Source organism: Tachysurus vachellii, chromosome 2, assembly GCF_030014155.1.
Source record: "Tachysurus vachellii isolate PV-2020 chromosome 2, HZAU_Pvac_v1, whole genome shotgun sequence".
NCBI classification, from domain to species: domain Eukaryota; kingdom Metazoa; phylum Chordata; class Actinopteri; order Siluriformes; family Bagridae; genus Tachysurus; species Tachysurus vachellii.
This window is the reverse complement of record NC_083461.1, coordinates 11,679,290-11,690,570: the sequence shown is the minus strand read 5'-3', so window position 1 is coordinate 11,690,570 and position 11,281 is coordinate 11,679,290. Positions and strand designations below refer to the sequence as shown.

The 11,281-nt window shown below is 41.9% G+C and overlaps 1 protein-coding gene across 7 annotated transcripts in view; it reads right to left on the bottom strand.

Moving 5' to 3' along the window:
* Positions 1-11,281, bottom strand: part of arhgap12b (Rho GTPase activating protein 12b) — a 46,113-nt gene that overhangs the window by 29,951 nt on the left and 4,881 nt on the right. For all 7 annotated transcript variants that reach the window (XM_060896771.1, XM_060896736.1, XM_060896744.1 and 4 more), the window contains exon 2: positions 8,556-9,363. In XM_060896771.1, coding sequence (XP_060752754.1) covers positions 8,556-9,245 — 690 coding nt within the window. In that variant the 5' untranslated portion in view covers positions 9,246-9,363. The remainder of the gene's footprint in view (positions 1-8,555; positions 9,364-11,281) is intronic.

Genomic DNA, 11,281 nt, shown 5'->3' with positions numbered 1-11,281 from the left:
GGATCTAAAAGGAAATTGTTCTGGGCTGAGCGAGGCTGTCTCAGACACACTCGTAGGAAGTATGTAGCAGGAAGTATGTAGAACTGTATGCAACTTCAAGCAGGCCACAGAGCAGCACGCAATATGCTAAACCAGGTGGATGTGCCCTGTCACCTGCTTCCACAAAGCACTCCAGAAAGTAGTATGTCGATTTTTCATGTCCTAAACAACGGAACCACCGTTAATGCCAACACACTTATCAGATGCTTACACAAGCTGCCCATGACCTACTAATCCAGACGAAATAAAAACAAAGTCTGCTAACACACACAGAAACGGCTGTCCAGATACATCTGTGCATAATATTCAAAATCAGGTTACTAGATATTTAGATTGTTAATTAATAATCATTTTATTTAGATTAAATTAATGCACATTTCCAGCCAAAATGCGCACACACGTAAAACACAGCATTTTTGCCCTGTGAACACATCAGAAAGCTGGATTACTTACAATTAGGTTCAAAGCAGCCTGATCTGAGATGGATCAAACTCTGATCAGCTTGGAAAATATATGTATTTAAGGACAGGTTGTCTATGATCCAATGATGAGCAGTAACACCGCTAGAATTAGCAAAAAAATAAAAAATCTTTGTTCCCAGTTATGAGGTATGATTTCTTTCTTAATAAAGCATTAAACAGTTTTTTTTTTTTTTATCCATCAAGTTTTTTATTTGGGGCATACTTTCGCATGGCAATATCGCTGTAGAGTCCGGTTGCCACTATTTGTTTAAAAAGACAAAGAAACACAGTTTCAGCTAAAACCACACATCACTGTATGACAGTCTGCAAATAGCTTGAACCTTCTACTGTCCTGAGAGCTCATGACTGCTCCAGGCTTGTTTTGTTTCAGCCCGTTCTCGAATGTACTTCCGATGGCGCATGTACTTGAACTGGCAACTAATCTGGAAGTGAGAAGGTCCACTCAGACTGAAAGAAAACAAAAAATGTGATTGGCACTCAAGCGAGGCTTCTCAGGAGCAGATGGCCTACAGGCTCAAATTAAATGGAAAGGGGAAGATTGCTTCTGAAGATTAATAAGAACTCCAAGAATTAGTGCTTTTATGCTAAACAAAACGGTAGAACGTTTAAAAGCGTAGATGCTGTTTACATGTCTTTTTTTTTCCAAGCAGAAAAGCAGAAGTGCAGATCAATTTAAATTCCTCTTTAGCTTGAAAATCAGTGCTGTATCACATTTAAACACAATAAAATGTCAGTATAAACAAAGTAATGGCCTGAATAACACATTCGGCTTCGTATAAATCGAGGCAAGTTCATAGGTTCTGCTGTAGAGTCGCATCATCTGCATTTTACTGAAAAGGGTCTTACACATGCAGAGACAAAGTCATATTGCTCACAGGAGTCAGTGGGAGTTAAGGGGAAATACGGAGAGAGCACCGCTTCCTGTATCCTCCATCATTCCCTGAACCATGTGGTATCAACACCGAGCACTGCAGGAACACAAAACAAAAAAATCCCCTGCACTTCTGTCTGTTCAGACAGTTTCTGTTAGCAAGCCTTTCAGTCTGTGTTTGTCGAACAGAAGGATAGAAGGCAGAATCCGTTGTATACAAGCAACACTGAGCCATCAGTTTAAACCTCGACAGTTATTTCATTAAGCAAACCAATAGCAGACCAGAAGAGCGGTGAACCAGATAATCCAATCGCAAACAAGAACACGTGGTCCAGTGGCCTTGCACGTTCTATCCAGTTTATAAACACACGCTCATGTGCACACACACACACACAGGTGTTAGGAAGAAATGTTATATTTAGAGTAGTACAGCCAGGCGTAAATGAGCACTGTGTGTGTGTGTTTTCCTCAAGTGGAAACTGATGTTTAAAACCTTGCTCAAAGGCCCAGGAGTAGCTTTCCTGAAGCCTGGGATTTATTCCTGGGAATGCCACATTAACAATCTGTTAATTTACAAGAACATTACAAGTACATGTTTAGATATACTACAAAAATATACAGAAAGGTTAAAAGCCATTTAAAATTTGTCACAGTACCAATTTCATTCATTTGAACAGCCCTGGTGGGGGGCACGGTGGCTTAGTGGTTAGCACGTTCGCCTCACACCTCCAGGGTTGGGGTTCGGTTCCCGCCTCCGCCTTGTGTGTGTGGAGTTTGCATCCCCGTGCCTCGGGGGTTTCCTCCGGGTACTCCGGTTTCCTCCCCCGGTCCAAAGACATGCATGGTAGGTTGATTGGCATCTCTGGAAAATTGTCCGTAGTGAATGAGAGTGTGTGTGTGCCCTGCAATGGGTCGGCACTCCGTCCATGGTGTATCCTGCCTTGATGCCCAATGACGCCTAAGATAGGCACAGGCTCCCCATGACCCGAGGTAGTTCGGATAAAGCGGTAGAAAATGAATGAATGAATGAATGAACAGCCCTGGTTACAGTGTATGTACTTATGTGTATGCATATTTGATAGAAGACCCATCCTGCTGGCCCATAATAGAAAAGCATAAAATAACACACAGATTTGGGAATCAAATGGATGGCACCAACTGGAGAGATGATTCCGGATCATTCCTCACCGCCCCGTGCTCCTCATTGTCTAAGTATTCAGTAGCCACCGCTATTCATAAACCCGGAGGTGGAGCGTCGCCCCAACAATAATCCCTGCCGCTCTAGAAGAGCCTTTCACACAGTCCCTCTGCATTATAATGGGCTGCAGCATCACAAGGCCCAACACAGCAGAGCTCACACAGAGAGAGAATGAGGGCAAAATTATTTCAGTGACTCCTCCTCCAGTCCCATATAAGTCACCGAGGAAAGAGAGAAGGAGAATAGCTCAGAGTCTCTTGGTTGGCTGATTCTGATTGGATTGGGGGTTCAGAAAAAAAGTCAAATTTATTTAAATAAATAAACAGAACACCTTTAGTTATAATACTGTCATGAAAACACACACAGACTTACACTAAATTACATTTCAGATTTTAAAAGGTTAAAACACACACAAACACACACACACACACAAGCACAGACACAAGTACAGACACAAGTACACAAGCACGCACACAAGCACGCACACAAGCACACACACAAGCACACACACAAGCACACACACAAGCACACACACAGACACACACAAACAGACACACAAACAGACAAACCCACACCCCTTGTGGCAAATCCACACAGAGGAAACCTGCATGGGCAGAAGGAGAAATGTGAAACTCCACACAGACTGTAACCTGAGCTCAGTCTCAGACTTTCTGTTACATCACTGCACTAATTAAAACATGGTTTTACTTAAACTCTGCAAGCACATGTTCGAGGGGTAAATTAGCGCACATACTTTCGTTTGCTGAACATACAACACGTCTAATATTATGTTCCATACCTTGTGCAACTCTAATATATCAATTTGTGGTGTTGCGCATGAGCTCAGTCATGTAGAACATGCAAATTACTACACGCAAGTCATGTTAACTCCATGCTAGTGTCGATGGCTAGCAAAGTTAGATAAGGTTTCTGAACAAAAAGTGTCTGATTCAGCTTTGTCAGCACTGGCTTTTGTTGACAAAAACAAACAAACAAAACTAAAATCCCACTTTATCTGTTAATAATGGATATTTTTCCCCACTGATCTAGTGGGTGTTATGGGATATTTGGACAGGTTTAGGTGTAGGTTAAGTAACTGCTACTTACAGTTAACTAGCTAGCTGCGAATCAGGAATAGCAGGAGGACCCTGAGGTATTTGCATTTTATACTTCCTGGGAGAGATGTTCCAAGTGCATTTTAGTAGTTTGGATTTTACCAGATTATTTTGAACAGGTTACAAGTGTGTGTTATTTTCTTGCTGTTGCTTATTGTGCGATGTGCTGCAACACTAATTATTCATTGTAAAACAACTTTCTATGTGGACTGAGCAAACTCTCAGTGCTGATAACCAACCACCCTTTAAGCTCAATTTCCTTTAAGCTTAAAACAAATGCATCTGATGTAATCAGTCCTCGTGTATATCTCAAAGGCTGAATGCCTCATCAGCTAAACAAGCAGCACATCTTAACACATCAGGTTTAAATTGTGACAAGTCTGATTAGATTATTCACACACACACACACACACAGATACACACAGACACACACAAGCGAGGATTAGTGACACAGAGGGAACGAGGGGGGAAAGGTATATGTAGCTGCAGAGGAGGTTTGTGTCAGGCTTGACTTAGCTTAACAGAATTTAGTGTGGATTATGTTCTACATACATCAGAATTACTGTAATCACCAAATGTACAGAAACACGCTCGGTGGAGGAGAAAGCGCAAATGTCAGCGCAACACTCTAAAGGCAAAAGATGCAGTGACAGCATCACAGAATCTGCCCAACTACAACACACATGCACGCGCAGCACACACACACACTCACATGCAACACACACACCATTTCAGGTGACTTCATTACAGCTGGTTCCCATTTTAATTCTCTTACATTAAGCCTATGCCTACTAACAATTCCTTACTTGTTTTTAACCAGGGTACTGCTGAGTTTAAATTTACAGAGAAATCTCAGGTGACATTATGAGAGAGGGAGAGCGAGAGAGTGTGTATATTTTCCAGCATTTACCTTTATTATAGATAGGAAAACAAAGCTGAGACAGTAGTATAAATCAAGGCTAAGAAAATGGCAGTGTCTCAGAGAGAGAGAGAGAGAGAGACAGACAGAGAGAGAGTGCGAGCATGTGAGAAAGAGAGAGAGAGAGAGAGAGAGAGAGAAGAAATAAAAGAAACATTTATTTGATAGGTGAGTGAATATTATGTACTTTCCTCTTGTGTGTAATCAGCAGAGATTTAGAGTTTCTTAACTAAGCCAGATTTGTGCGTGTGTGTGTGTGTGTGTGTGTGTGTGTGTGTGTGTGTGTGTGTGTTGGGGGCAGGAATGAAAGGAATGCTCAGGAGAAAAGGCAGGGGCCTCTTTTATAGTGTGCACAGGGAGGACGATACAAGACCTTAGGAGTGCGACTCATAAGATGCAGTATTTTTCACCGTTAAATTGAAAATCTATATCATTCCCAAATAAATAAATCACCAATGATCAATTAAACTTTAAAAAGTAAAAAAAAAAAAAAAAAAAAAAAAAAACACTTTAAAAAAAAAAAAAAAAAAAAATGTCTCTTGTGCATCCAGATCAGTGTCAAAGCAATAAATATATGGCCAAATAAAACAGAGTAAAAAACTAGGACAGATAACTCCACAGCTTCTCCACCCTATACTTTAACAGAATGTTCACAACACACAAAGCAACTGCTAATAGATGATTGTAGAAAAACCACCATGTTTACAAAAACAAAGAGGAACAAAGAATTTGACTGATTAACAAACACACAGAGCTCGCAGAACCGGAAAGGAGCAGACAAACATGTTGAACAAAAGTTGTGTCCCAAATCACATACTAGGGCACTATTCTACACCGTTCTGTAGTATAAACCCGAGTATTGCGTTCACACAGAAAATTCAAACAAGAGCTGCACTTTAATTACCCAGATCATGCACTTATTCGACTGAGTGTAGAATGTTGAACACTTCATGCCCTCAACACGGGCTACCAGACGCCGACACTGAATGAGGAAACATTTTCAAGATGACTTCCAGAGTCATCGGCCAATCACATCTCTTTTCAGAATAAAAAAATTATTATAGAAATTTTTGTTAGACATCAATTTGAAACTTTTTGTTGTTGGGCATTCTGCTACATTGTCAGATTGTCACATTACAACTCATTTGCTATCAACTGAGGGGGTTTTTACACCTGGTCACTTCATGCGTTTTCTGTGATCAGATAGCTATCCGATCGTAAAAAGACCAGGTCTAACTGCCCTCCGAAACGGTTTCGAGGCGGATATAAATCCGATCACTCAAACCACTTCAGGAGGTGGTCTGGGACGCATTTCAGATGAAAATGGACAGGTGTAAATGAATGTGGTTGTTCAAGCCACATACGTCAGCGCTATACTCCTCCCAAACGGAAGTACGTCACTCGCAGGTGACTCGCGAGTCGTGCATCGCGCCAGAAACAAATATGTTTTCCCATCAGTGCTGGCGCCGATCTTTCACCCAGGTGTCTCGTTGGGTCTTAAAATGCACTGCTGCCGCCAGTAAAAATGCAGCAAACAGTAAATGCTGTTTTTTGTAGCAAACGCATACACCAAAGTGCATTCCATTTCAATTACCGCAGAAATGAGGTGAAATATATTTGCATTTTGGGCGGGAGTAGAAAGAGCGGATTGATATCCGATTCGCCAAGACGCATTTATGTGGCCTAATGTAAACGGAACAGTTTTAACAAATCAGATCAGAAATCGGATCAGAGAAAACACAAAGTGACCAGGTGTAAAAAGGCCCTGAGAAACGGCTTATACTTCTGGTTAGCGAAAAAAAAAAAAAAAGAATTGTGTCCCATATGATGTCCCATAAGTCATGTAGACGTCATATACCAAAAACTAATGCTGATACGTGAGCATCTATCAACCTTTTTCCAGATACACACACACACTGCTACAAGAAATCCGAACAGGCAAAATGGAAAAAAACAAACAAAAACATATCAGCATTTTAGCACAAAATCCTTAGTGATGAAACAGATATTCAAATAGTGAAGCAAAAAGCCGGTGTGGCCACAACGTAATAATTAGCAAGCTCGCCTTTTTTTTTGTTGACAGCCCAAAGATACCGTAGTCGTATGCTCAGCTGACGGAGGCTTGTGAAATTACAGGTCAAAGTTTACATAGATAAAGTCAATGCAAAGCTACGGCAGCTGCTATCAGAGACTAATGCACACATTTCCCCTAGAGCGAATTACCTTTTCACAGGAAGATTACTCTATTTGGTCAGAATGCTGGTTCAAACAAATGAATAAAATGTAAATAATAAAACAGAAAAACGGCGTAGCTTTCGGGTGTCTTTCAAAGCCGTAAAGGCTCTGACTGCACATGCCGACACCTTTGCTTTTTCCATCTCTTACAAGTAACCAGGTTGTTTTTGTTACTGAAGCTTTAAGAATTATGTATGTGGACCTCTGCTCTGATTGGCTGACACTGATATACGAGATTATCCACAGTCCTCCAGAAAATTAGACAACCTTATATATATATATATATAAAACAACAAACAACGGATTGTTAAAAAAATGGCCTTTTATTTGAAAAAGCTTCACCCATTGTTCTGTTTCATTCGTATATATGGGAGCCTGGAACAGCTCGTCATGGCTCAATGTAGCTACAGGCCACAGTGACAGCTTCCTAATCCATGAGCCATCACTACTATAACTACTGTAGGCTAAACCGCAGCTTGTATGTTTTTGTGTTTGTGGTAGTGACATCACAAGCATGAGGAACTCAAAACTCTGCAGCTTATTTTCTGTTAAATGACTGTATGGTCTGGTAACAATTTCAGGTAGAAAGTCAAGAAAATACTGTTTTTGCATTGATACTGGTGCTTTTTGTGTTTGTGACATAAACGCTCATGGGCTTGAGAGAAAGAGGAGCTAAAAAAAAGAGAGCTAAAGAGAACTGAGTCGGAGAAGACAACCAAATCCATCGAATACTAAATCCATTGGCTGGCAGAGGGGGATACAAGTATAGGATAAAAAGAGCTTAAGAATCCAATCCCCTAAGAGCAAATGAGCTGCTCTTTTCCAGGACTGAGAGAGAATAAGGAAGCAGATGTGATGATTAGTTTTGACATTTGTCATGAACCAAGGATTTGAAGGTTTTAATAGAATTGAGTAGGAAATATTTTATGTACTCCTTGATGCAGGAGTGCTTGGTTTGCAAGTATTAGTATCTAGCACACACAGACGAAGCCTGACTGAAAACAAAGCAGAACGCAAAGTTCTGTGTAGAGCCGCACACATCCCAGGTTAAGCTGCTGACTGCCTCTCTCCGTGTCTCACTGTCTCTCTGCACGTCACTCATTTACCGCCTGTCTCTCTCTCTGACACACAAACAGACCCACAGTGGGGGTAGATGTGACAAGAGCCTGGTATGACCCATTTTCTTGCCTCCCACAATCCCCTTTATTCCCCCAGAAACACTCTACAACAAGAAAAAGGAGAGACAAAGAGGCAGGGAGACGGGGACAGTGAGAGATGGACCACATGGGAGTTCACACTGTTCAGCTCTGTGTATATGATGGGGGTGTTGTTCTTTAGAGATCTAAAGGCTAAATGCTCTTTTATAAATAATTCATATGCACTATGGCATCTCATCTGTGCAAATGTGCAGTCTACAAAGGTTTGCCACAACAGATCAACAGATGTTACATCCTGTGTGAGACAAAAAAAAAAAAAAAACAACGTGTGAAGAGTGAAGAGTGAGTCTCTGACACTTATGGAATAATGCAGTGAAGCAAGAAGCGAGAGCTGCAAGAAACCTCCCTTATAGCGCCTGACTGTATGTTAAAAAGCAAATAATAGCCCTCTGTAAGCATCTCAGTAAACCACCGATACAGAGAATGGATCTGATGAACAGCTCTTCTGGAAAAGCTGGAGCGTATCATGATTGACTTACCTGTGTGTGCTCTGTGGAGCTGCTGCTCAGCTCGTCTCCCGATTCTGAATCGTTACGCAACACCTCCGAGCTGTTTCCTGGCGATGATCCGTCTGTATCTGACGGTGACACTCCTTGGGGTTTCCCCCGGCAACCTGGCGGCTCCTTGGATGGAGACTCGGGCCTGGTACGCGGCAGCAGTACTGTGTTGCCATGGTGATGGTTATGATGGTTGTTGTTGTTGAGCAGAGCGAGCTCTGCAAGCACGTCTTTCATCCCTGCGTTCTGATTGGAGTCCCGCAGCAGTAAGGGTGGAGTGTGCTGCTCTGGTAATGGGGAAGGCGTGCTAGAAGGGGGCGGCCGTCCGAAGCTGACCATGTCCGCTGGCGTACGCTGTGGCAGGGTTTCACTGGCTGAGGAGCAATGAGTTATAGGTAGGGTGATGGGGGGCTTGATGCGTGGTTTAGGGGGTGGCAAGAGCGCTCGCCTCACCTCACGCACATACTGTGCAGGCACATAGAAAGCCTTAGTGCCGTCTTCCCGTCTCACCTGCCACCAGTCGGAGTTGGTTTTCCTCACCAGCATGTAACACTCACCCTGATGTATGGAAATGAGTCTGTCTTTGGCTTTGTACTCATAATCATACTCCACTTCCACATAGACCTGCCCTGGGGCTAGGCCTGAATCACTGCGACCCTCCATCTCAGACATGACTCACTGTACGAGTGCGTGTGTGTGTGTGTGTGGTGTGTATGTGTGCGCACGCAAGGATTCAGAATGTGCAGGCTGAAAGGATCCACATCTTTTGAGCTTATCTATCCTCACGTCTCTGCAGGGGGAAAGAAAAAAAAATGTGGTTAGTATATAGTCAGAAATAACAAGGTCAGAAAAAATAATCACTCACTAACTTTTAGTGCTCAAACAAACCACATGTGAAACAAACCACATTTTGGAATAAACGAACACACACCAAACCCATGTTCAACACATATCAAGTGGTTGACTAACCTCGGACTGTCTCCTAGTTCCCCCTACAGATCAAGAACTTAAGTATTTTTGCTAAGATTTTGCATCAAGTCGAGATCATCACATTCCTCTGATACAAACCAGAGCATGTACACGCTCACAGAAATGCAGGCGTGTATTCACCTCCTGAATCCCCGAGCACTGAAGGGATCTGCATGGTAACACAATCATGCGTGAGGGCACCATGGCAACAAGCATATCAGTAACTTAGTAATCAATTTACAAGGGCAGGACCAACGCATGCACACCGGTTACACGCATACAAACTTCCAAAAATGACACATTTTGAGTCACGTTATCCAGAGCACGTCCCAAATCAGGTATCCCGGTTACAAAATATTGCAAGCGTAGTTACACAGACATAAGGAGCTCCCTATTGGTCACATGCGAGTTAAATATACACTGACATGCTCGTAGAAGGGATCTGTAGCTGAGAGACTGAAGCAGCAGCAGGTCCGGTTCGTCCATCTCTTCTTTCATTCCCTTAATCACTCAGCAGATTAAAGAACAAGACTCACTGTCTGGACTAATGCATAGAACAAGTATTGTCCATAAAAATACCTGCAGTTTTGCAAACTCCCTGAAGTCTTTTTTAAAACACTGTGGAGAAGCGTCTCGTGTTCTCTCTTTTGGATCGGTTTTCAAATCCTCAAATGCTCCCCTACACATGAATGGCTTATCGAGTGATACAAATAGAAACCAGGGTCCCTGAACAAATACATGCATGTCTAACAGTCTATCTATAAACTGGGATGCTAGATGTGAGCTACATGTTTTACACCCTGGGCCTAAAAATAAAACATGAGACCATGTGTGTAACGTTAATGCTACCCGGTGTAACTAAATACTGTAAAAAGAGATGCACAAGCCACCAATACACTCAGTGACTGTGTTACTCTTTTAAAAATGTACTTATGTGAAAAGCACAATTCTGGCACTCAAAGCTGGTTACTTGTGGATTCTGAGCATTTGAAATGAAAAAATCAGAAATTTGTTCTTTTGGTACCGGCCATCAAATTTAGATGGTCAGGAATCAGTAATAAAAAGCTTTTCACCCGAAAACTGAACACCGTTTTATTCTCATGAGAATTATGAAATAAACAAAACACATAATAAAGACCGGATGAACCCCGACTTTAGGAATGGAAATGGAATATCTAATAAATCTACCTTTTTTTTGCCACATAGCAACTGTATAATATAAATTCAGTTTATTTTCTTATTAAAGCATTTGGCCCAGCTGCTACATTCTGTTGTTGACATCTTCACATTTGACCGATCCGTTATGGATCTGCAGCTAAACATTTAGCCAAAAAAAAATGATCTAGTTAGATAGCTTGCTACTGACCTGTAACCTTTATTCAGCTAAGGGACACAAGCAACATGAATCACGTGAGTCTCTAAAAATCTGTTAAAGTAATTCATAATACACTTCGCGGAGGACGTCACCGCACCGGCGATAAGACCTGCGCTGCTCCAAAGAACTCAGCACTATGCATCTGTTTACTCCACTAGTGCTCCCTCACACTAGTCTACTACTGGGAGCTGGGTATGTTACAAACAGGTCAAACATCTGTTTGCACAGTGTTGATAAAAATGACTGCATCTGTCAGATCATAGATATGCCTTATTGGGAATAGCTGAGACGGATTAGCTTTGTGAATGGAGAGAAAAAAAGTGTGTGCAGTTTTTGAGAGGAAGTTCGCAGCTCTCAATTTCGA